At 43.9% G+C, this 26,860-nt stretch overlaps 2 protein-coding genes and 1 non-coding gene across 3 annotated transcripts in view; 2 read left to right on the forward strand and 1 right to left on the reverse strand.

Moving 5' to 3' along the window:
- The window catches only part of TULP4 (TUB like protein 4), a 91,902-nt gene extending 91,305 nt beyond the window's left edge, over positions 1-597 (forward strand). Inside the window, exon 14 of the mRNA XM_056853599.1 lies at positions 95-597. Coding sequence (XP_056709577.1) covers positions 95-211 — 117 coding nt within the window. The 3' untranslated portion in view covers positions 212-597. The remainder of the gene's footprint in view (positions 1-94) is intronic.
- Positions 598-13,104: 12,507 nt separating this feature from the next.
- Positions 13,105-26,860, forward strand: part of TMEM181 (transmembrane protein 181) — a 35,614-nt gene continuing 21,858 nt past the window's right edge. The window contains exons 1-3 of the mRNA XM_056853301.1: positions 13,105-13,235; positions 23,562-23,665; positions 25,685-25,740. Of these exons, the coding sequence (XP_056709279.1) occupies positions 13,105-13,235; positions 23,562-23,665; positions 25,685-25,740 (291 nt within the window). The remainder of the gene's footprint in view (positions 13,236-23,561; positions 23,666-25,684; positions 25,741-26,860) is intronic.
- On the reverse strand, positions 17,743-17,814 carry TRNAA-AGC (transfer RNA alanine (anticodon AGC)). The gene has a single exon. It is a non-coding gene; the product is annotated as a tRNA-Ala (tRNA).

The following is a 26,860-nucleotide window of genomic DNA, read 5'->3' on the forward strand; positions in this document are numbered from 1 at the left end:
CAGAGGCCACTTTTCAATTATCTTCTGTTTTCTTATTTATCATTTATCTCTACCCTCTTGTTTTCTTACTCTCTTCCACTACCTTGTCCTTCAGGTCATGCAGTTCGGGAGGATTGATGGCAATGCTTACATTTTGGACTTTCAGTATCCATTTTCAGCAGTGCAGGCCTTTGCAGTGGCTCTGGCTAACGTGACTCAGCGCCTGAAATGAAAACAGTGAACCAGAGAGTGGAAGAAACTGAAAATCCTTCTCTTAAGGGCCAACCCAGGAAGTATCAGGGAGGCCCGCTAGAGCTGTGCAAAGGATTCTGAGAGCGAAGAAGGCACTGCCGCTGGAACAGTCTCTGCATGCCCAAAGGAGGGCACCAACTTTAAACATTGTTGGGGGTGGGATAGGGGCTCTTTGGTCGGGGATTCCTTTTCTTTGAGTCGACATTGTGCTGGTTTTTCAGAGTGAGCAAGGGACGAGAGCTATTCAGTGTTATGTCGGGAAATGTGGCTTTTGGCTTGTTGTGATGGTTCTTCTGTGTTTGCCGCAAAAAAAATAGCTGATGTAAGCTGACGAGGATATTAAAAGACTGACCTTCTTTTACTTTCTTTTTTCTTTTCTTTTATAGACTGCCTTATAACATGCTGTTCTTTTTAAAGCAGGGACCGTAACTTTTTTTTCCTGGACCACTTTATACTATTCTGTCAACAATAGCAGCAAAAAAAAGAAAGGAAAAAAAAAAGAACAAAAATGCTAAAATATACTTGAAGACACACATTTCTTCTCTGTTAGCACTGTAGGCACCGTGGAGATTTTTCAGAGGTCCATACCTGATTTCTAAAACATTGTCCAGAATTAAAATTAAATGGTTACATTTTGAGTGGTTTGCAAATAACACTGTGTTGAAGAGGTTACATTTTGTTGACTATGACCTGGGTTATGACTGTACCATATAGAGAAAAATGCCAGAGGAGAAGGAACTGATGAGGCGTGCAGATATACACTTACTGACCTAAAATATTTGTACTGATTTGAGTACAGATTTGTGGTGTACATCGATGTGACCTGGTGTGCTTTTGCAAGAGGTACATCTGCTGCTCCTCACTAAATGATGTTTACAGTTGTATAAATAAAAAATGTACCCACTGAGCATTTCAAGAATATGTGATTAGTCTGACTTTCAAACCCTAAAGTACTAACGGGGAAGGATGTGGGCATAAGCTGGACTGTTGCCTGTCTTTGTGTAGACAACGGGCCATGTGCAGCTGGATTAGATCTGGGCTCCTGGATAGAGTTGGAGGCCAGCATTACTGGGAACAAAGGGTAGAGTTTGGGTGCGTGAGTGGCTACTCCCAAGTAGGACGGAGAGAGAGAGACATTCGAAAGTGCAGTGGAAATTATTTGAAATCACACTGGCTGCTTTCTGAAGCATTTGTTTTCAGAGCAGAAAATGTGCATTGAAAGCACCTCCGTCATACTTTGCATGTCAGTCTGTCTTTACTGTTCAAAGGATTGAGTTGAAGCTGAAATCGTCTCAGAGGGATGAATACTGGGAGGAGAGAGGGCAAAAGGCAAACACAGAAGGAAATGCAGGAAGTCAAACCAACTAGTTGTTGCCCAGTAAAAGATCCAGGCTGGACCTGGAAATACTTCTAGCCAACCTAAGTTAGCGAGGCTCTGTGGGCTGTTGAGAGTGGAGCCATGTCGGAACCTCTCATCCATCCAGCCATCCAGCCATCCAGCCATCCTACAACAGATGACCTTCACCATGGCTACCAATATCTTCCCCAAAGATTCTCAGTCCAAGTTCAGCTGATACCCTACTGGTTAAGGAAAGGAGAAAATATAATTGGAAAGTGTCCCCTCTCCTGAAGTCAAAGCATGTCCTCTGTGGCTATAAAGTGGAATGGGCAGTGCTCCAGAAATTGAATCGAAAGCCAGAATTTGATAGAAAAGATAATGGTATCATTAAGTAACTTTATGCAGTGAAACTGTTTCTAGCTGACAAACTCTCCATTATATGTCAACGGCCACAGCAGGTATTTCAAGAGAGAGCCTGTTTTGTTAACTTACTTTGCTCTAATATTTTCCGGGGTGTTTTTTTTTTCAACTGGAAATTACTTGGCCAGTAAGTGTGTGCAAACCGAAATATATTTCATGAAAGCCATTTTCACACCGGATAGCAAAGTTTACCTACAGTGTTCCTTGGGAAATGACGAAATGGCAACATATAAAAATGTGTAGTAAAGAGAGAAGCACAGAAGCACTGATGCCCTGTCCCCAACCATTAGAAAGTCAACACATCTCCCCTCACTCCATCTTGCTTTAAGCTCCTGAAATCGCATCTGGCATCTCCCCCCCTCCCGCCCCCAACTTGTTCTCACATCTTCAAAGACTGGAAACTTGACTTAAAACAAAACCCTGAAAGCTGGGATTCCCAGAATGCTGAATTCTGTGCCCAATATGAATGCCATCCATGAATGGCTTGATCATGGAATCACAGCATAGAAACAACCCTGAACTGTACAATGCATTCATAATCCCACTCCACTTGGAGCTTCGCAGCTATAGTGATCCGCTCCCAAGATTCTTGGGGAAAGGCATAATGGAAGGGGGAGCAGAATTTGGGTTTTTCTGATGATTTGAGACTCGCATACGACATGATGCTGGCCTTGATACAAACCATTGAGTCTCTCAGATTGCCTTTGCTTGTAATCTTTCCAAAATGCACAGATCTGTTAAGCTGCTTCCATTTTCCTACCCCCATTTGAATTCTCACCAATGATTTGCACAAAGGTAGATGGGTGCAATAGCCCCTTGCAGGAAGAAGCTTCCACTCCCCAGTGTCTATTTATCAGGCTCCTGTTCAAGGCATGAGAGCAGATCCAGTGGAAAAGATGGCAATCCTAGTTCTGAACAGTCTTAATTGCTTTATATGTGGTTTTTAATAGTTCCATAGGACTCATAAGCAGGCTGAGTGTTTTTGGTTGGGTAATAGTTATTGCAGTCAAAGGATTTAATTTTTAGAGATGTGTTGAGTTATTTTTTTACAGATAAATTAATTCAGATTTTCTAACAGGAAATATGCTTAATGTAATCAGTGGAGTCTGGCTGGCTTCTTTTACTATGTAGGAAATAATTTACCCATTCTTATTTATATAGGGGAAGCGTATTGGTACTTGTTTGTTGGCAAAGTGTTTTGCTGCAAGGAATCCTTTAAGAGTCTTTTATAAGATTTAATCCCCTGCCCCCCTACCAGCTGCAGTGGGTTGTAAGGTTGTGAAGAATTTTTCTTGTTAGATAGCCAAAAACTAATGATTTTGCCATGTATATTAATCATTCCTCAGGATCTCTTTTCATAGCTACTATGCAGCCCCTTCTGATCTTTGGTTCTGTGTGAAAATATTCCCTATCCCTTCTTTCCAGCTTCTCTGCAGTACACTGACCTTCCTTTACCTGGGCCTCTTGCAAAGTTTTCCCTATGGCCTGTTCTCTTCCCCTGTTCATCTGAGAAAACTTACCAGTTTCTATACCAATGGAAGAGACAGGGCAGGGAGCCTGGCTAGTTGGCTCAATTGAAGGAATGGAAGAGGAGAGGGAAGATGAAATAGGCTCATAAGAAGAAAGTGGCTGGCTAAGACCAAAGGTTCTCTAGTCCAGAGGCCTGTTCTCCATAGCTGCCAAGCAGATTTCTACAGAAAGCCCACAGGCAAGGCATGAAAGCCACTGTCATCCCCAATGGTTGCCCTCCCCCCAGCAACTGATAACCAGAGGGATGCTTCCTCTGACATGGAAGGTTCCAGTTAGCCATCGTGGCTAATAGGCATCAACTGACGTATCTGCTGTGATCTTCAGCCCACTTTAAGGCCATCTATGGTGATGGCCATCCCCACCTGTTGCGGCAATGAATTTCATAAGTTAATTACATGTTGTATGAAGTAATTACCTATATCTGCCTGTCATTTTTATTGAGTGACCCCAAATTCTAATTGTATACCATGGTGAGAAAGAGGTCTCTTTACTCACTTTCTCCACACCACTCATAATTTTACAATGCTACATCATGTGTGTCCCGTCATAATTTTTTTTCTAAATCCCCAAACTATAGTTGTTGTTTTTATCAGAAAGGTTCACCAATCTCTTGATAAGTTTAGTTGCCCTCTTCTGTACCTGTACCAGCTGTGTGATATTCTTTTGAGATGGGGTAACTAGAACTAGGAGCCCCGTGGCGCAGAGTGGTAAGCTGCAGTACTGCAGTCCAAACTCTGCTCGCGTCCTGAGTTCGATCCCAGCGGAAGTTGGTTTCAGGTAGCCGGCTCAAGGTTGACTCAGCCTTCCATCCTTCCAAGGTCGGTAAAAGGATGTGACGTCACCCCATGGGTCAGGAATGAATAAACTATGGACCAATGTAATAGATGCCGCCATGTAAGAGAAAAAGCAAGTGCAGAGATAAAGCTAACATCAAGTTCTTTCTGCAGATTGCTCGTTCCTTTTGAAAAGTACCTGATTCTGCCAAGTGTAATGTTAACCATGATATCTGAGAATAAAGCCCAGCTTTTATATGGGCAGTCTGAATCAGCAGACAGGTTTGCACAGGGCAATTTCTGTGCTGCAAGAAGGTTCTTCAGACTGTATTTAACTTGAATGACATAAGTTCCCCTGAACCAAGTCATCTGTAACACATGTCTATCAGAACCATCCCCTAATAAATAGTCTTAAAAGGCAATCTGTTTTACATTATTTTCATTTTATTCTCATGAAAGTATTATTTCCAAGAAGACCTGTGAATCCAAAAACCAGGCCTAATTGTAAGTATTTAATTTGAAGGGAAGTCTTGGAAGATGTACAGAAAATAAAGAGTTTTGGTGCTGTGGTTTGTTTTTGTTGTATTTGTGAAATTAAAGGCAAGACCAACTAACCAAAAGGAGAAACAGTGGAGCCAATCAGGCTGTATTGGCTATTAGCTTTAAATCCTGTAGTCTTGGGATCTGGTTCTGCAGTACATTTGAGCAAGCTTGATTCCCCATGTATCTTTGCAGAATCTCATTGGATTCAAGGGGCTCCCTAGTCAGATCCCAGTGCCCTTTGGAGACTGTAGGCCATACATCACTTACATCACAATTGCATTCTTATAACACTTACTTGGGAGTAAGTCCCATTAAATTGTATGGGACATTTCTGGGTAGACCTTAGGATTGTCCTGCATATGTGCCTGCATTATTGGGGAATGGTCTCAGTTGGTTGTCTACTAGAACTGGCTGATTACTGGCTTCTGGTAGGGAGAAGAGTCTGCAGTGTCTGGAGCAGGTAGAAGACGTAAGGCCAATGTTAATGTTATTTTTCCCTACTGGTATCTTGGAAGACCTATGCAGGAAAGGGGGAGAAAATTCCCAAAGAATTGGGTGAACCTTTGCAATGGCAGAATAATCTCATCTGACTGATATACAATAAGTGGACCAGCTAAACTTTGCTGGTTGCATATGGCAGGTTTACATTTGACCTTCACAACATTTCAGTGTTTTGCATGTCTGGCCACTTTTTGGGGATGATTTCACACTTTAGGTAAAAGCAAAACCTGATTTTGTTGCCAGATGCTCAAACTGGCGGCTACAGCCAAGCATGGGTCCCTATTTGATACACGTGTTGGCGAACACAAGATAGTTGCATTCACCAGTTGTATTTCGGAGTGTATACCTGAAAAGTAAAATCAGCAGCAGCAGCAGTGGGTTGGGAAGTTAAAATGGCCCTGGAGCAAGCCAAGCCGAGAGGCCCCTGTGGCGCTACAAGCCAAGACTGCAGGGATCGCTCAGCTGTGCAAACCAGTGGGCACGAGCTCACCCATCCTCCTGAAATCTGACAGCAGTGCAGGAAAACACAATTGGTGAACTGATACCCATTTCCATTGCTGATGAAGGGTCTAAACCACGCAGCCCCTGAGGTGCTGGCTCAATCCATTGCCAATTTTTCTAGGATTTTGGGACCCAAGTGCCACTGGAATTGTCTTCCCACCCTTGCAATGCAATTTTGGGGCACAGTCTGAACAGCCAGAAGGAGTTTAAATCCTCTTGTCCATACTCTCTTTCCGCCTGCAAGGATGCTGGGATATGATCAGCAGAGGCCCAGTTAGGAACTTCTAAGGCTTAAGAGGAAATGTTTAAACAATTTCCTTGGGAAATGATTTTCACTGGAAAACCTGAGTTATTAGAGATACGTATAAATTATGGGTCTAAAAACAGCTTTGTTATTTTATACCATAGCAAATTTGGAAACATAGACAAAATTTGATTTAAGATTTTCGAAGCCAATACCTAAAAGCTAAAAACATTTGTCACCAGATTCAGGCATTTTGGAGAGTTAGGAAAGTCTTCGCTTGTTGAATGTTTGTTCTGTCTTGTGAATGGCTATCCTGAAGGGTTCGAGTAATGTGTTAAGAAGAAATGAATAAAACTGCAAGATGTATTAGAAGGTTCTTGTGTTCCCAGTGTTTTGTAAAAACAAAAACAAAGTGTTACTAGCTCATGTCCTAAAACTCCCATCATTGTTATTTCAATTCCCGTCCAGACCTGTCAATTGTCTCCCCCCACCCCGTCTCCATTTGGCTTTTGATTGTATTTTTTTCTTATTGGTCTATGTTCCCCCCGCCCCTTCTCCTGTTCTTTAGTAGGGGAGGGTTTTAAGATTTTGATGCTTGTTACAGATAGATTTTTTTTGGGTATTATGGAATTGCATGGTTTGAAAAGGCACTACACACTGGAAAAGGGTGGCTTTTTATTTTGCATTTGTTCATAAATGCATTATTTGGTACTGTAATTTTGGACATCCTTGCTGAACCGATTACTAGTTTGTTTATTTTACATAGCATTGGATCCTATATATAGGAAGAGCATTTTTCTTCATACAAGAGTGTGTGTGTGTGTGTGGGGGGGGAATTCCACCGACTCCTTTCCCCCCTCGATTTCTGTCACTGCATCCCATGGTTTCTGAGGGTTCCCAATCCCCAGGAACAGCTTTGGAGAGCTCAGATGGGCTGACATGTAAAGTGAAGGTGGTAAAAATCTGTTCGACGTGTGGAGTTATGTTCAGAGCTTTTGGGATCCATCCCACCGTTTTTGTTATTTGGAAGGATTTTTGTTTGGATTTTTTTTTCTCTTTGCCACTTTTCATAAAAGTATGTAGTCAGGAGCGTGGAATTCCTTGCCATGTCAAACCTGCATGTTTTCAGTTCTGCGGAGAAAATTATACAGTTCTCTGATGACTTTACCTACAGGAGGTTCAAATGGCCTTTGAGAAATCATGGATTATTTTTTTCCATATGACATTCAGACTTGGGTTTTCATTGTAATTATGAACCTTGCCCTGACCTTTCTCTCCTATTATGTACCCTGTGTAATAGATTGTGCAGAAGGTACCTAGAAAGCATTAAATGGTTTCCCTTTAATAATGTGGTTTGTCCAAACTTTTGACTGTCTATATGATTGAGACGAGTCAGTTGCCCTATTTTCCTTGATGATTTGGAATTGTAAGAGTTGTCCAAGTGTTGCTTATTAAATTTTTTGCAAACTAGAGAATCTGAGAGTTGGTCTTGGTGTTCTGCTTCTCATCATTGAGCATTATGATTTTAAAATAATATGTACCAACATACCTGGGGTTCCATTTCTTATTCTGTTACCTGCTGGTCACACCTGCTGTCATTTCTACTGCAGGGTTGTTGCCCAGAAATCTTTGTAATACCATTTACCTATACTTTGGATAATAACCCTTTCCCTCTGGCTACTTAATGAAGGTATACAAATGGGGTTTGTGTTTCTCTTTATATTTTCAGTCGATATACTAGGAATATCAGTGTTCTCTTGAGGAGTGCCTGCATACTTCCCTCGTGAGAAAAGAAATAAAATGCTGGGATGCAAAGTGGTTATCATATGAGATTCCACTAATAAAACCCAATCCTCTGTGATGTCATTGGTAAAACAAACACATTTCTAATTGATTGTCTTTTAAAACATTTCAAGTGCCTTAAAAACACACACACACACACACACAACTTCAGATCGTTGTTCCAGAGTGCATTATTCTGAGGCTGTTCTCATGTGAGTAAGACGAAAGGATGTTAAAAAGGATGCCCTTATTTGTTTTCAGTCTTCTGTGCAGTCCCACATGGCATTGCACATGCGCAGGCCTGTCATCAGAGAGAAATTTCTAGCTTCCACAGACTGAAAGGTGCCCCTCCCTTGCAGCGCACGTGGCCGTGTTTTCATGCCAAAAGCAATGCGCTGAGAGGCAGCAGCACTATTTCCCCTCGGTTCTTCTTTTGCCACTGAGCTGAGAGGACGTATCTCACTCTGCAGTTTCTCTGCTCTTTGTGTTGTTTCTTCTTTGAAATTATGGCTCAAAAAGGGCTCTTTAAGAAAGGTCTCCAGTGTGGCACTAAGATGCCTCAAACGGGCAAGCACTCCTTATGTGTAATTTGCCTTGGTGAGTCGCACAGTGCTGGTTCCCACCCACCAGCACCGCCAGCAGTTTACTCCAAAGGACAGAGTGACAGGGCCTCCCAACTGAAGGCCGCTCTTGAGGGGTGTGCCCTCTCAAGCTCTGACAAATCGGTTGCAAAACCATCAGCCATGAGGGAGCTTTCACCTCCCCCTGAATTTGTTTTATCTATTCCAACACCGGATCCACACAGGCACCGGTCCTGATCTCTAGATCCGTTGGCCTCACATTGGAGCACTTCTGCGCCTCCTTCTAAGAAGGCGAAATCGAAGCGTTCTGACAAGTGCTGGGTTTCTTCTCATCCAAAGTTTGTCAAAGGACCCAGCCTCACTATTGATCCCTTGGATCTGATAGTGTTAAGGGGAGGAACCGATACCGACTCACCGCATCCCATCTCCAGGATCCAGATGAATCAATGTCTAAGGGTGAACACTCATCTCTGACCCTCCAATTCGAGCTCCTCCACAGAAAGAGAAAAGTCGCTCTGCTCCGATAGCTACTCTGCTCCACCTCAGCCATGATCTACCCAGTCAGTTCCAACACAGTCCTTCCCGCCACAACCATGGTGCAGAATGCTGTGGCCAATGCCTTATTCTCAAGGTCCATGGCCCGCACAGTCACCTTAAGGGCATCCGTGGCCTGATCTATCTGCCTTGGTTCCATCATACACTCCTGTTCTGTCATCAGCTCCATTCTGGACCCCCCCTTTGCATCCAGGCCGCCATCCTTCCATCAAGAACAGTTTTCATAAACTGAGACCAAGAAGGAGGGTTCCCATTCCAGATGAGGTTGTTGGGGACCCGATGCCGGTATCGCCCAATGAGGACTTAAGGCTGCTTAGAATGGCCAAATATTTTGAAATGGACATTCTTTCTTCCAATCCATGGCCAAACAAATAAGTTCTTGTCAGCCCTCTATTCTGATGCACTGCTTCAAATAGCCTTCCTGATGCTGGTAGACTTCCTTGACATAGCAAATGCCATACGGGAAAAGCTGTCAACAGTGCCCTCAGCATCCAGGAAGACTGAAAACCTTTATAAGGTGAAACAATCAGATGGCATGTGCCTGTTAAACCACCCTCTTTCCTCTTTCTTCTTTAGTTATTGAGGAGGTTCAGGCCAGACACCGGCACAGTGCACATTCTGCCCCATTGGTAAGGAGGAGCAGAAAATTGATGCTTTGGGCTACAAGGTTTACTCTGCTGCAGTTCTCAAGTTTAGAATTGCCAACTACCAGGCCATTATGGCTGCATATCAGTGGTTCCTTTGGGAGCACACAACCTCCTGCCTAGAACTTATCCCTAAAGACAAGTGTTCATTGGCTAGGGTGCTACAGGCTGAAACCACCAGACTCTCAAAACAACAAATGAATGCTGGCCAACATGCAGCAGATTGTTCTGCATGCTCCACACTGAGATGTTTTTTCAAAAATCTCTGTTCTGACTATATGGTGGTCCCTCTACTTCTCCACCATTCTTTCTGGACAAGTTAGCTTTTTTTCTCACTGCATGGCACGAAATCACTACAGACTCTCGGGTGCTTGCTATAATTAGGAGGGGTCATAGGCTGGATTTTCATTCAAGACCAACTCTGGGCTCCCCTGTGCCTAACAACATTGCTTCCTTGGAGGTGTTTTCCAGATCCCGTGGACTCAGAATCTATTTTATAAGTTTACTCCAATTCCTTTGTTGACCAGGGTCCTCAACAGGATTTGATCCCAAGGCAAACATCCAAATCCCCACTCATGCTGTTCCTTTGCCCCCTTCCCCCCAACAGTAGCTTGGGGGGTCATTTTGGTTTCAGCAGTGGGAGGGAGTCATGCTCTGTGGATGTAAATCCTGTCCATGAAAATTAGTGGTGGATTCAAGCCAACCACTCCAAAATCCTAATTCCAGAAAGACTATTGCTAGTTCTGGATTAGGTCATCTTTCAGAAGCAGAAACTAGCTTCAGTACTAAGGATCACCAACTGTAATTTAACACTTACTCTTGGGATAACTCTGATCCATATGATATCAGATGTTGGAGATCCCAATCTGTTTTATAGTGATATGACTTAACATAAATTATAAACTACACCTACACTACTATGTAAGAGTTTCCCATCATGAATGAGACAGTGAAGATGTCCTTCAAGTTCAGACATTAACAGTTCAATTCCTAGCAGGTCTACTCAGGAATCCTATTTTTTAAAATAAAAGTATGATTGTCTATATGCTGTTGTCCTATTGCTGTATTCTATGACGCTGGGGGCTTTCTGATATGAAACATTTAATGAGGACTACATACTTGGGTAACCAATTGCTGGAAAGGCCTTCACAAGACAACAGCAAGCATTATTATCCCCTTTCAGGTGAGATCAGAAATAATCATAGATCATACATATTCAGTTATATACATATTCAGTTTGTGCATACCAGTGCTCTTAAAAAAAAGAATCTGATATTTATTCATGAAAGTGCAAATGTGTCCAATAGAATATTTAAAAACAAGCTAAAGTGGATGTGCTGCTATGAAGAAACCCTATTAAATTTAATGTGGATGCTGCATGGGGGAATGTGCTTTAGAGAAATCTATAGGGCTTCTACTTCAGATGAAAATCCCTTAAAGTATTCTGCCAGCACACAATGGCCTTAAAGTAATCACAGCATAGTAGAAATAAGTAACAAGCTAATGAAACGAAATAGATATGTTTCCCATTAAACACAAACTCACTGATTCCACATTGTTTTAAAACTGTACAAACTAAATACAGATTCTGGTGGATTTTAATTTCCCCTGTGATGAACAGCTGCATAATGATGAGTTGTCCTGGTCATGGAACCTTGAGTGACAGAAGGTTTGAATAGAGAAAAAGCTGAGAATACTAGACAGTTGAGTGAGAATGTTAAAAAACTGACAGTTGGAAATGGACTTGAAGCTGACAGTGGAGGCTGGCAGCTAGAGTGAGAAGAACACTATTGTATAGGATCAAGAAGGATCCTGTGTGTGAGGGAAGTGATTTGAGTGTCCTTCCCTGAGGGAAATAAAGGGGGTGCTCCCTAATCAGTTTTAAGGAAGAAAACTGGGAAATGGTGTGTTTTGTTCTTAACTCCACCATTTGAAATATTGTTTCAAGAAGCTTAAATCTGTCCGACTGAGCAGTGACTTCCAAGGGTTCTTTATCTCAGTAAATATGAAAAGTATCAACACCTGTCTGTGAATTATATCCTGATTACAAAATATCTGTTGTTTATAAATACCGGTTCCTGTTCCTGTTGCTGTTTAACCTGCCAAGTTTATTTTCTGAAACCTGACTACCATTTCCCCAAAATGAGGCGAACAAAACAGGGTTGAGGTTTTATTTCATTAAGGCTCTCTTGCGCTATATTTCTAACGGCCCCAGTTAGAAGTTTTTTGCATTTTTTTTTGGCAGATCCCCTAACCATCTTAATTGCAAAACAGGAAAACAACAAGAGACAAATCATAAGCCTCTGGAGTTATAATGGTGGTTGGTGGGAAAAAATGAATAAAACTGAAGGAGATCTGTCATGCCTCCCAATCACATCCCGACGGTTTACTAGGCAGGTGTGCCAGTGCCTTCCCCAGTCATCTTCCCTTTACCCTCAGCAAGCTGGGTCCTCATTTGACCGACCTCGGAAGGATGGAAGGCTGAGTCGACCTTGAGCCGGCTACCTGAAACTGACTTCCGTAGGGATCGAACTAAGGTCGTGAGCAGAGCTTTTGACTGCAGTACTGCAGCTGACCACTCTTCTTAAAATAAAAAATACATATATAAATTGTCAGCTGACCACTCTTCTTAAAATAAAAAATGCATACATAAATTGTCAGCTGACCACTCTTCTTAAAATAAAAAATGCATATATAAATTGTCAGCTGATCACTCTTCTTAAAATAAAAAATGCATATATAAATTGTCAGCTGATCACTCTTCTTAAAATAAAAAATGCATATATAAATTGTCAGCTGACCACTCTTCTTAAAATAAAAAAAATACATATATAAATTGTCAGCTGACCACTCTTCTTAAAATAAAAAAATACATATATAAATTGTCAGCTGACCACTCTTCTTAAAATAAAAAATACATATATAAATTGTCAGCTGATCACTCTTCTTAAAATAAAAAATGCATATATAAATTGTCAGCTGACCACTCTTCTTAAAATAAAAAATGCATATATAAATTGTCAGCTGACCACTCTTCTTAAAATAAAAAAAACACATATATAAATTGTCAGCTGACCACCCTTCTTAAAATAAAAAAATGCATACATAAATTGTCAGCTGACCACTCTCAAAATAAAAAAACGCCTACAGAAATGGCCAGTTGCATTTCCCCCAGAAACGAACCGGTTCCCAAGGGCGCCGCTCAGGCCAGCTGGGCGGCCCCGGGAGGCGCGCGCCCTAGGCGTCCGCCTGGCCCGGCCTCCCCTCCGCCCCCTGCGCCAGGCGCGGCCCGCCCCGCCAGCCAGCCCGGGGCCCGTGACGTCCGCGGCCCGGGGAGCTGTCCGCGGTGCTGACGCCGCCCGCCCGCCAGGCAGGACGGCTGCGATGGCCGAGAGCGAAAAGAGGAGGAGGAGGGCGTGAAAGGGGCTGCCTGCTGCTGCGGCTGCGGCTCGGCTGCGGGATGGAGGCGGACTACCCCGTCTTCGAGACCCCCCTCTGCAGCGAGCTCAAGCACATCTGCAAAAGGATCAAAGAGACCTACAAGGAGATCAAAGAGGACCTGACCCCTTACAAGGATGAGCGCTACTACAGGTGAGAGAAAAGGAGCTGCTCTTCGGCACCCTGAATTTCCTTCTGCCATCATGGGGAGGGGCAATTTCGGGGGGGGGTATTCATTTTCCAGGGAAGCAATTGTTTGCATTAACAGCGCAGCTGGGTTTGTTGGTTGTTGTTGTTTTTTTTTAAAACAAAAATCAGAGTTCAGAGGCTGTGATCCACTTACTCGTGAGCAATCCCATATGCATCCACGGGCCCTTCAACGTGGACCCATCCCCCTGAGTCACACAACCGCTTTCCCTAGAAGCTGCGGCAGTGTAGTGCTCATCAGAGTTCAGAGGCTGTGATCCACTTACTCGTGAGCAATCCCATATGCATCCACGGGCCCTTCAATGTGGACCCATCCCACTGAGTCACACAGCCTCTTTCCCTAGCTGCGGCAGTGTGGTGCTCATCACACAAGCGCTGTTGCAGCAGCCCGTGTTGATACAGTGGAAGGGGGGGCTTTTTCCGCCATCCGGTGTTTCAACATGGCCGTTCGGAAAGGAGGGCAGGTTTGGCACAACTGAGGGAGCCGTTGATTCTCTTGCAGTGGGGGTTTGACCAGAGATCACACAGGAGGGATGTTTTGCTTTTTAAAAATGATTGAGAAATAACTGCTTCTAGACCCTGTCAATTCAGCCCCTCCCAGTTAAAATGTTATATTGAAGCATTTAAAAGCTGGGGGGGGGGGGAGAGAGAGAGAGAGAGAGAGAGAGAGAAGGGTTTTCCAAAGGAAACATGGGAGAGCTAAAACTGAACTCCATCCTGCAGTGATGCCTTGGCACTTGGGAGGTGCAAGTTCCTGGCATGTACTTCCCCTAGCAAGAAGTGCAGGCCTTCCTCTGCCCGTGAAACAAGAGAATAATCACCCTCTCTGATAGCAAATAGGAAAGTTAGTCCCTTCCGTAATTCCTTGCAAGCCCTCTGCTCATTACTCTGTAAAGTGGAACTTTATCAGCTAAAATCTGAAATTATGAATTTGTATATACTCATAAGCGGACTTTCTTGATTTGTGGTGTAAGTACCAGGCCACTCCGATGTTTTCAAGCTCTCATCATTTTTATACACCCTTTCCTGTAATTTGGGGTGGAATCTAAATCCAATGAAGTTTTATACTCCAATGGGAGTGGCATGCAGTTTCACCCTTGCCTATAGGCTTTGGTTCTATCCAAGACTTCATTATATTTCTCTAAACATAAGAAATAGTTTGCTGGATCAGTCCAGCTGTTTCTAAGAGTGACCAGGCAGATTCCCCTAAGAAGCTCTCAAACAGGTCAATATAGAAAGACCCCACCCCCTGTAGTTCCAGTATCTGATAAAAGGAATATTGTGCCTTTGAACTGAGATGCTTTAGCTTCAGCAGATAAGCTATAGCCATTGATATTCTTGCGGCAACCAATTCTGTATGTTCAGGTAGACTAGAAAGAACTAAATGTGATTTGGTTATTCTCTATGTCCCTCCCCAGTTCTTGTATGTCTATTGTCAGTCTATTCTTACCTGTCACAGTGATTCCAGATGGTGGTGTGGGGGAAAATTTTCACAATGGGTATGATGGGGATGGCTCTATCTTGTCCCCATGCTATTTAGCATCTCCATAAAATCAGCTAGATTTGAGTCCACCAGCACCTTAGAAACCAACAAGATTTGGGGGGTATGAGCTATTCAGAGTCAAAGAGCCCTTTGTTAGAGCTTTGACTTTCAAAAGCTTATACCCCCAAAATCGTCTGGTAATGAATGGGCTGCATGAAGGCTATTACACTGAAGCTCAAGCCAGACAATATGGGGCTGAAAAGTGGAGGTGAACCTTTTCTAGGGATCAAGTTTGCAGCGTACAGGGGTGCTGTTGGATGGCCTAACCTTGCTGGGTGACCTCTGGTCAGTTACTCTATCCTACCCTTTATCCTATCCTCACCTACCTCACAGAGTGGTTGTGAGGATAAAATGGAGGGGATGAGAGAGATGTGTGCCATCCTGTGCTCCTTGAAGGAAGCGTAAGGTAAAAATATAATAGACAGTGGTTAAGGGTGTGTGACAGGAGACAGGGCATTCTTTGTGCCCCACAGTTATTAATTATTATTAAGTGTTAATTAATATCCCACTTTCCCCCTGATTAGGACCCAAAGTAGTTTTTCTCATCATTGTCCCCTCCTCTGCTTTATCCTCACAACAACCTTATGAAGTAGACTAGACTGAGAGATTGTGACAGGCCCAGCGTCACCCAGCAAACCTCCATGGCAGAGCTCAGATTCCGACCCGGTCATCCTACCTCCTAATCTGACACTCAAACCACTATGCCATGCCAGCTCTTGCCAGATGAACAAATAATATCTCCAGGGACATTTACGTAGCTCCTGTTTGACAGATTTTAGGCACCTGGTAAAGAGCCAGTGTGGTTTAGTGGTTAAGAGTGTCATAAGAACATAAGAAAGGCCCTGCTGGATCAGACCAAGGACCATCTAGTCCAGCAGTCTGTTCACACAGTGGCCAACCAGGTGCCTCTAGGAAGCCACTAACAAGACGAGTGCAGCAGCACCATCCTGCCTGTGTTCCACCGCACCCAAAGTGTCGGACTAGTACCTGGGAGTCTTGGGTTCGAAATTCATACTTGTGCTTCGGAAGCTTACTGGGTGACCTTGGGCCAGTCACACACTCTCAGCCTAACCTACCTCACAGGGTTATTATGAGAATAAAATGGAGGAGAGGGGCTTTGCATCCCCATTGGGGAGAAAGGCAGAGTACAAATGAATTAGATAAATAAATTTCCCAAGCTTTTAATGGACATTCCCCCCACACTTTTATACTTTAATCAATTTTGGTTTAAACTTTTATAGTTAGCTATCTCAGAAACGTAGGCTGAAATGTGGGGTAGAAATGCTTCAACACACATAATAAAACATGTTCAAATTCAAATGACCAGTGTTTTTCGTTGCTCATGGATTTATCTCTTCCAAACTCTATGCATAGTGATCCAGAATCAAGTTCCACTCTGTCCCACGGGGCTAACCCTCTGTGCCCACCAGCACAATCCTAAGCAGGTCTAAACAGAATCCTACTAAGTCTAATCAACTGACTTGCTACCAGGAAAGTGTTCTTAGGGTGGCCCAGTTGGGTAGCAATCCTGTGTGGAATTATGACCTTAGAGTGCTCTTCAAGCAGGAAAAAATATTCTGAGAAAGAAGGAGCATCATAGATGTGTTAGTTTTTAAAGAAAAGCAACTTTAATTCTTAATCCCTGCTGCAGAAACTATTTCTGAAGCTGCAGACTTTAGTGTGGCTTACTTTTGAGTAAAGCTAATGTTAGCAGCAACTGTTGCTAATGCATGCAGCTAGAAGTATATGTCTACTAGAATACATGTTGTACTCCCTGTTCATGCAAAACAAATGGGAAATCCACTCTTTACAGTGCAATCCGATGAATTTACAATGGAATAACTGCACAGAATTGCACTGGAAGCCTCCCCCAGTGTGAACGCCGCAGAATAGTTTAAAGGTGCAAAAATACGTCTCCAGCAACTCCATTTAAATCCCGGGCACAAGATGCTCTGCAAGTTCCCGAAAGCAAAGAAGCCCTCCCAGCCTCTCGACTTGGCACCTCTTTGTGTTCATTGAACCTATATAAAAGCATACATCCAAGAGCCTGGGCGGGGGCAGAACTCTTCATTGTCTCTTAAAAACAAACTACTATTCCCATAGTTCTTTGAGGGGCACAGAGTATCTTGTGCCCGTGATTTAAAAACCGCAATACCGATACGGAAACCTGAAAACAAAACAAGAAACTACAATTCCCAAGACACCTTGCGGCAACCCCAGCAGTCAGCAATGCACTATTGCATTTATTATTAATGAAAGTGGTGGACAGTAGCTGGCAGAGAGTATCACACGCGCTCCTTTATCCCTCGAGGGTTTCCCCCCCCCCTTAAAGTTTTAAAACTGTGTCGCGACGCTCCTGAGGTCCTTCTCGCCAGTGCGCATGCGCCCCACCTCCCAGCGCCGCTGGAAGGCTTCACAAGCTCTCCGCGGGGAGGGGAGGGCGGAAGCCAATCGCGTTGCGTCTGGCCGGTCATGTGGCCCCCACATCCCGCCGTAGCGTGGAGGCGGGGCTCTGCGCTGGTGACGTATGCGGAAGCGTTGCACGCCCCTGGTGTTTCTGCCACGCGGCGGCTCCGTTCATTGGTGCGGCGCCTGTAGGCAGCGATGGATATTGAATTGTGAGTGGAGGTGGTGGTGGGAGGGAGGGCTTCCCCTCAAGAGCCGGCCCTGCAGTGCAGCCCCTCGTGCGCTGCCTGGTCTTCTTGCACTTAGGGGTGTTTCGCGCGTAGTTGCAGAGCCTGGGTGGTGGGGGCTGCTCCTTGCCTGGTGGTCACATGAACACAGCCTTCTACTGAAACAGACCCCCCCCTGGATCCATCAAAGTCAGTATTGTCTACTCAGACCGGCAGCAGCTCTCCAGGGTCTCAGGCAGGGGTCTTTCCCATCACCTACTTGCCTGGTCCCTTTAACTGGAGGTGCCAGGGATTGAACCTGGGGCCTTCTGCATGCTAAGCAGAGGCTCTACCACTGAGCCACAGCCCCTCCACTGAGTCTCAGGCAGAGGTCTTTCGCATCACCTACTTGCCTGGTCCCTTTAACTGGAGATGCCAGGGATTGAACCTGGCAGCTTCTGCGTGCCAAGCGGATGCTCTACCACTGAGCCATGGCCCCTCTCCAGGGTCTCCGTGGTAGAGGTCTTTCCCATCACCTACCTGCCTAGTCCCTTTAACTGGAGATGCTGGGGACTGAACCTGGGACATTCTGCATGCCAAGCAGATGCTCTACCGCTGAGCCACAGCTCCTCTCCTGGATCTCAGGCAGAGGTCTTTCGCATCACCTACTTGCCTGGTCCCTTTAACTGGAGATGCCAGGGATTGAACCTGGGAGCTTCTGCATGCCAATCAGATGCTCTACCACTGAGCCATGGCCCCTCTCCAGGGTCTCAGGTAGGGGTCTTTCCCATCACCTACTTGCCTGGTCCCTTTAACTTGAGATGCCGGGGATTGAACCTGGGAGCTTCTGTGTGCCAAGCAGATGCTCTACCACTGAGCCACGGCCCCTCTCCAGGGTCTCAGGCAGGGGTCTTTCGCATCACCTACTTGCCTGGTCCCTTTAACTGGAGATGCCAGGGATTGAACCTGGGATCTTCATGCCAAGCAGATGCTCTACCACTGAGCCCCAGCCCCTCCCTTCCTTTTGCCTCGCGTAACAATAAGCCGGAACTTGTAACGCTCAGCAAAGTTGGGGGCCGGGGAGAAGTTTTCTTCTCCCGCTTCCCAGTTGTGGTTCACTGAGGGAAAAGTCCAGCCGTAAGAACACGAGAAGATCCTGGCTAGAAGATTCGCCCAAATCTTTTGTACTGTTGTCAACAATTCTAGAATCTGGGAATTAATAATCAAATTTTAATACAATACAATATCAGCTTTGAATAAAAGTCAAAGTTAGGTTAAAATAAGAAAATAATATAATAAAAGTTGATGATTCTGGGAGGGATGATTTGAAGAAGAGGAGGAAAGATCTTCTATGGGGAAAGGTTTTCAATCAGCCGTTTACGAATCCCGCTAGACCGGAGGCAAAATTTGGCTACTTGAGTGGTTATCTCCCGAGAGGAATCTGCTAAGAGAAGGGAAACTTTAGCTTCTTCCGATCTACCAGGAAAGGATGACAATACGGAGAGAATGTACTACGATCTTATGTTGTTGTAGAATTAATAAAGAATTTTCTTGAACATGTGCAGAGTGTTCTTAATGAACAGCCAGAAGCAGGGCATGAAAGCCACAGGTGTCTCTTGCTGTACAGCAACTGGCTTAACCTCAACTACAATTTAGCTCTAATGCCTGTTTTCTGTGGCAAAGCTGAAATCTAAAAAGCGGTTCCTTGGCGCCTCTGCTGGGTTGCCTTTCTGTACTTTTAAATTGCAACATTAAGCCCCTCCTGTATTTATAGTCAGGATGAGGGCTGCTAGGGTAATGCATGTCATTTTGAGACTGGGTTGCACCACAGCACCATTCATTTTAGAAACAAGGCCCTGATGAGCATCCCCTTATTTTGCTTGAGTGTATTTATCTCTTTTGTTAGTGATGTGAGGGAGAAATGAACAGATGTAGCCGTGACCTGTGAAGGTAGTCAGGTGGCTATTGGTTGGCTGGATCATGCTGCATGCCTGGTGTTGTGGTTTAGGCGGAATACGCAAAGGAGGAGGATTGCACATGTGTTTGTACACCCACCCTACTTTCCTTGCAAACTTCCTTGCAAAACTTGGTGAGGACTTCTCTGTGTGTGAGAGAGAAGAGGGCAACGGTCAGATTTGGACAGCGGATGTTAAAGGTGTTTAAAACGCTGACTGGGTTACATTGTCACACAAGAGCTTGTTCAGTTGTTAACAGCAGTGCAATAAAAGGCACTGGGGTTCTTTGTGCCTTTGCTTCTGCTGCTGTGTCTAAAGAGGAATCGCAAATGTTGTTTATTGTAGCACCTTCTGATCTCACTGCAGGTGAGACCCACACACTCCAATTCACGAATACAAGAGAAGCTGCGAAATCAGAAGTGCAGCTTTTTTGCAGTCTTTCTGTTCTGTCTAATGCATGAATTGGCTCTCAAATAGTTTTAAACTAGTTTCAGTTTTTATAAAAAGGATGTAACATTTGATAGGTCTCTTACTTTGGCCGAAGAGCTTTATCATAGTGTATGCAGATGCCTGTAGAAAAGACCCATTCACTAAATTTTGGGTGTGTCATGCTTGGATATCCCAATACTTATTTTCTGCATATTTGACATTATTATCTTAAGAAGACTCGCAAAAATTCTTCCGTTTGCTTCTCAAATTCTATATGGATGGAAGTTCAAGAATTTGGTCCTCATTCTAAAAGTTTCCTTGATATAATGTGAACCTAAGCATCAGAATAGGCTAGCAAACAAGCTCAGATGATGATTTTGTGCTCTGCTGTTAAAGGGCCTGTTGTTCTGTATCCCCAGTTCTGCCAACTAAAGGTTGGTTTTCCCTTCGGTTTTCCAGTGCTGTGTTATCGGAGCTCTAACCTACATATAATTATGGCTTCAGGCGGTATTCCTGTATTCTAATCATTTTCCTCAAAACTCCCACCAATATTTTGAGTAAAATAAAAATTTAACACTTCTTAAGTACGCAGCTTCCTTGATCTACTTGAGCTGCTCCCTTTTTATTTGCATATTCACCTCTGTACATTTTTAGGTGTGCAGTGACCACCAAGGGCAAGAAGATAAAACTGTATTTGTAACATAGGAAAAAGCTTTTGGAGGGAGCGCTGTTTATCACTAGTATTTAATATGCAGTTTTTAGTCCTGTGCCTACTCTAGAGGCTCAGTGAGTTCACTGAGGCATGCTTCCAAGTTAAACGTGGTTGGCATGTAGGAGAAGCACATAGCATGTTCATGCAGTCATTGAGAAAAAGGACCTTAAGGTTCTGCCTTCACTATAGCTGTATGTAGTGCTTATATACTAGCCTAGTACTTTTCAAGACCTGCTGTCTTTTAACTGGAGATGCTGGGGTTTGAACCTGGGACCTTTTGCGTGTGAAGCAGGTGCTCTGCTGCTGAACTGCAGCTCCTCCCTCTTGAGTGGAGCTGCGCCAGAATTATTAGTAAGGATTATTTGCCAGATGGGGAAGGTGCCATTGGGTTTAAATCTCATATTTAACCCTTAGACTACATTAAACTACAATGTTAAGTCACAGAAATGCCCCTGCAATTTATTGCCCCTGCTAAAGCAGCTGTGGAAGAGACAGAGGCATCCTAATCCATTCTTGATTGCCTTTTTCTATCTGCCCTGAATTAATACGTGCTATAGTTCTCCTGCCCCCTCCTCCTTTAAGTGTTCTGTTTTCTCTCTCTCTCCCGCTTCTCTGATGCTGCTCAGTGATGGGGTTAAGACGTCTTTTCCTCTAGGACTGTTGCATCAGAGGTAAATCAGGGATGATTTGGTGCCTGTATTGCACTTACAGTTAAATAACGGTATTTGGCACTTTTTTCCTGGGTTGGATTGGCTTGTAACCTGGGAGAGAGTTCTCTGACTCTTTGCCTGTTCTTGCAGCTTGTTGACTTGGCTGGCTTACATGGCTCATACAGAGCAAGCCCTTCCAGCAATGCAGCTGTTCCCCTGCTTTTTGGACATCATAAACTGTACTGAGTGGGGGAAGACTACATGGCATTTTGCTCCCTCCTAGCTCTTGCTTCATATGACACTTTTTTGGGCCCAGTATGAAGGAGGAGCAAGCTTATGGCTTGTGAACATCTTCTGTTTCCACCCACCCCTCACCTTAGTGGAAAGCAACATAAGACCCAGCACAAAATCAGGTTCATATGTATGCCAGATCTTTTTTCCTCCAGGTGGAAACCAGTTTGTACAAAAGGGCCTCTGTCTTTCTCTCTCCTTAGAGGTGATCCTCATGTTTGGCTGTCAACCCTCACTGCTACTTCTCCATTGCAGCAGACATACTAAATAATCATAAGGGAATACAACTTATTTATTTAATTCATTTATACCCTCCTTTTCCCCAATGGGGACCCATTTTATCCTCACAACAACCCATGAAGTAGGTTAAGTTGAGAGTGTGTGTGACTGGCCCAAGGTCACCTAGCAGAGTTCCATGGCGTGAGTGGGGATTCGAACCTGGTCTTCCAAATACTAGTCCGACACTCTTAACCACTATATGAGTCAACAGTGTGATATGGCGGCTAAGAAGGCCAATGCAATTCTGGGCTGCATCAATAGGAGTATTGTGTCTAGATCAAAGGAAGTAATACTACCACTGTATTCTGCATTGGTCAGACCTCACTTGGAATACTGTTTCCAGTTTTGGGCTCAACAATTTAAGAATGATGTTGACAAGTTGGAGCGTGTCCAGAGGAGGGCTACCAGAATGGTCAAAGGTCTGGAATCCATGCCCTATGAAGAGAGGGAACTAGCTTGTTCTCTGTTGCTCCAGAGACTAGGACACGGAGTAATGGATTTAAACCAAGAGAAAAGCGATTCCACCTAAACATTAGGAAGAACTTTCTGATGGTGAGGGCTGTTCGAAGGTGGAATGCACTGCCTTGGAGGGTGGTGGAGTCCCTGTCTTTGGAGGTCTTTAAGCAGAGGCTGGATGGCCATCTGTCGGGAGTGCTTTAATTGTGGGATCCTGCATGGCAGGGGGTTGGACTGGATGGCCCTTGAGGTCTCTTCCAACCTTGTGAACTTGTGAACACCACGCTAGCGATCTAGATAGTTGTGAAGGGAAATTAACAAGAAGGGGAAAGGTTAAGTACCCTTAAGCACTGTGTATGCTACTAAATTAAAGACTTAATAAAAGTGTTTCTTACTTTTTGTGCATGGCAAAAACCTTATCGCTTTTGTAACCTTTTGCTTGCTCGTTTTCTTCTCATTTGCCTTCTTGTAATCGTGGAATATTTGTAATGCGGAAGTGAAATTATGTTTAGCAAATGTAACGTTAGGAAAATCCTAATGATTCAGCTTCCCAAAGACAGAATACTAAAACCTCCATCAGTAGACTTCATAGTAGGTAGGTAGCTAAATTTATTGTGTAAGGCCAAAGGCTGTAGCACTATAACAAAAACAACTGCCCAGGCAGTAATAAATATAACAATAAAATAAAGCACAGCAAGGTTCAAAACAGTTTTAAAATTGTCAGGACCAGGGCATAATTTAGATTGCATCAGGGCAAGAATTTAGCACAGACGGACGGAATTTTTCCAGACGGACTTTGTAGTGAGCGCACCCTGTTTTGTAGTCTCTCAGATGGCAGACAGCCATAGTTTGAAAATATAGATTCAAGTTCAGTTTTAGTGGCATTTCATGACATGAAACTGTCATGAAATGTGTGGACGCAGTTTCCGTGGAGAACGTGGATTCACTCCTCGGTTACAACGTTGCATCAAACTGGGTTTTGCCTTTTGGCAAGCATGAGCGATATGTAAGTAGGCAGTGAACTGTGCACTCGCTTCAGGATTGTGACAGCTGCAAGGTTATCATCCAGTGTGTCACAGTTATATATGTGTCTGCTTGTGGCCTCTGCTTATCTGTGAACTGCTGAGGGATGTGCTGTCAGAATGCTCCTGTCTAGCCAGTGTTCGGATGTTTTCTGGTGGCCACCTTATTGGTTGATATATTTTTTTGTATCTTTCTGAACAAAAGATGGTACATCTTTTTTTTAAAATCTTTTTTATTAAGTGCTGTCACTGGATACTTCTCTGTAACCAAGTGACTACTGATATGTTCTCTCTCTCTCTTTTTTTTTTTTTGCTGTTTGTAGGTTGGCCCCAATGCGATTGTATACGCTGTCCAAACGGCACTTTGTCTTGGTCTTTGTCGTGTTCTTCATTTGTTTTGGTTTAACTGTCTTAATAGGCATTGCAGGTAAGATTTTTTTTTTTTACTCTTTTACAGATGGGATTCTGTACTTTATTTACCTCCCATTTCCCCTGATAGCAATGAGAAAATACTTTCAAGACATTTGGTGAGGGTGATCTGCTTGTACGAGCGTCTTCTGCTCATGACTATCTGGATCCAGCCCATAGAAAATCATGATGGTAATGCGTGTGCAACCTCCCCCGCCCCCATGCACACGCTGTTAGCCATTTGGTCTTGTGGATTTCTTTACAGAATCTCCCTTGAGCACCTCATGATACTTTGTACCATGTTGGAAGAATAGATCTGACCTATGCTTTCCTGCAGAAACCGGTGATGCTGTGGGTTTTTAAAAAGTCCTTCCAAAGTTACTTTGGTAGACTGATTTGTTGACTTGAGCCCAGCAAGTTGATAACTGCTTTTGTTGTGACAAAGGACACTCTACCCTCACCTTTTCAAAAGTGACTTTTGTTTCTTTAACAAGATTCAGAGAACTCTGATACATCAGAAGAGGAATTCAAAGCAATAAATAAGGTGTGGAAGAAAGAAGAATGATAGAAAGAGATGCCCTTCAGTGTAAGGATAAAGGGACAGTGGTGAGATAGTGTGAGGATGGGCCCTAAAAGGTGGAACCTTCTATCCCACTGTCCAAATCTTCCATCAGCTCAGTTGCTTCGGGGGTTGTGTTGGATATTGGAACAGGTGAATCCTTTTCCTGATACACTGAACAGACTTACCAAAGTATGCTAATGAAGTGTTACTTTTTTCAGTCTTCATTTTCTGGAGTCTGGGTGGGAACGTAACTTCTAGAGCTTCGTTTTTACACTTCTTTGCAGTTGCCTTGACTATCCCAGTGACTGTCCCACTCACCCCAGTTAGCATCCTGTCTCTCTTGACCGGCTCTCAGATCTGCTTTTGAAGGAGGGGAGAGCATGAGCAGTAGCTATTCAGGCGCCAGTAGCATTTGAAGGTGTTTGCCAGATGCAGTGTGCAGTAGCCTCCATAGCAGAGAAATTTCTGGCCTCCTCTAGCTTTGAAAAACCACTGCATATAGGGACTGGAAACAAAATCTCGACAATGTTCTACTACATATCTATTTTAAGACCTATTTCTGTTTTTTCAAAAATGATTTTGGTAAGCAGCCAGTTGGATAAGACCAGGTATTTTTGGTCTATCACATTTTATTCCACCCTTCCTCCCAGGAGTTCAGGGTGGCATGCATGGTTCCCCTACCTCAATCCTTGGAGTTTGGGATGGGGGCAGAGAGAGTGTATGAGAGAGAGAACAACCAACCAAGATAACCAGTGAGCTTCATGGCTGAGTGGGGATTTGAACCTGGGTCTCCCCAGTCCTAGCTTGACACTGTAACCACTCCACTGGATTGGCTTTCTGTTTTTCTGGTTGAGGTTTTCTGGTTTATGGATCAGAAGAGTGTGCATGTGCTCATTGGTCCATGCCTGTGGTTGAATATATCTTTGAAGGACTCTGAAGAGCTCTCATGCAGTAAGGCTGATCTTGAATAAGTCTTAGTTATCTGCACTACAGGTGGAAGATTATATATTTTAAAAGATTTCTGCTAGGACAGACCAAGGTAGTCCAGCATTCTGTTTCCAACAGTAGCCTGCTAGAAGGCCTTTATATGTTCATTTCCTTTACCTGCAATCAGTAGTGAAGCCCAGAAACAGCTTTGTCATATGAGGAGCTGTTTGCCAAAGCACCTCCAAGTTGCATGGCCTGTCATAATGTTGTCATCTATTGCAATTTTGTGTTCTGAATCTTTCTGGGGTACAGATATCTGTATTGCATGCAAGGAGTTCTTGTCACATGTCGAGCATTTTGTGTAATTAATATACTGAACAGTTCCTGTAAAGCTCAGTATATAATTTGATTGTTGTCCTGGTAACCCTATGGATACCACTTTGAGTTTCATGATGGAATATATATGGGATGTTAATAAATATGTGAAACAACTGTAGGCCACTTATTAGATGTTGGATCTTGAAGCCTCTCTTGCTGTACATCACATAGGTCCCAAAGTCATTGATGAGACTCCATATGAATCTCCGTTGAGCAATGGTCCCGAGGTAAGATTTGTCATACAGTGTCTACAAATGATTTGTGCCGACTTTACACAGACTCTTGATAATTCACTTGCATTCTTATGATGAGGTCATGACATACTCTTGAAAATTACCTGATGTGTTCACCATAATACTATTGTGTGTGAGAGAACCTTGAGGCTGGCTTCCACCTGAAATGCATGTGTTCAAGGAACACGGTAATACAACTGTTGTTGTTTTTTAATGGGACACAAGCTATGCAGACAGAGGTGATCTCTGCTCAATAAAGCTTACAATATGAAAAACTGTGGGGAGGCCTAGAGAGGGACCAGAATGCAGGAAGAATGTGGTGTGATATCACCAAACTGAAATTTTGAGCCTGTCTCCTGTAGCTGTGCATATCTTTGGCTGTGGCCTAATAAATGGGTAGCAGGAGCCCCATGGCACAGAGTGGTAAGCTGTAGTAATGCAGTCAAAGCTCTGCTCACGACTTGAGTTCGATCCCAACGGAAGTTGGTTTCAGGTAGCCGGCTCAAGGTTGACTCAGCCTTCCATCCTTCCGAGGTCGGTGAAATGAGTACCCAGTTTGCTGGGGGTAAAGTGTAGATGACTGGGGGAGGCAATGGCAAACCACCCCGGAAACATAGTCTGCCTAGTAAATGTTATGATATGAACACATGAAGCTACCTTATACTGAATCAGACCCTTGGTCCATCAAAGTGAGTATTGTCTACTTAGACCAGCAGCGGCTCTCCAGGGTCTCAGGCAGAGGTTTTTCACATCACCTACCTGCCTAGTCCCTTTAACTGGAGATGCCAGGGATTGAACCTGGGACCTTCTGCATGCCAAGCAGATGCTGTACCACTGAGCCACGGCCGCTCCCCCGTGGGTCAGTAATGATCTGGTGCTTGCACTGTGGGCTACCTTTACCTTTAAGAAATGGGTGGCTGCACATCTTTGTTGTAGAGCTTTGTCCTCTAGTTTTCTGCTATGTTTTGAGACCTTACTTCCTTACCCCAGTCTGTTAAGCGAGGCAGGATTATAAAGAAGTCCCTTTCCTCTGCAGTCTTTATAGCCATGCTGTGGGTTAATGGAAATGGTGCAGTGGTGGAATGCATGCTTTCCAATCTATATGCAATCCCTG

Source organism: Euleptes europaea, chromosome 7 (genome assembly GCF_029931775.1).
Source record: "Euleptes europaea isolate rEulEur1 chromosome 7, rEulEur1.hap1, whole genome shotgun sequence".
In the NCBI taxonomy this organism is placed as follows: Eukaryota; Metazoa; Chordata; class Lepidosauria; order Squamata; family Sphaerodactylidae; genus Euleptes; species Euleptes europaea.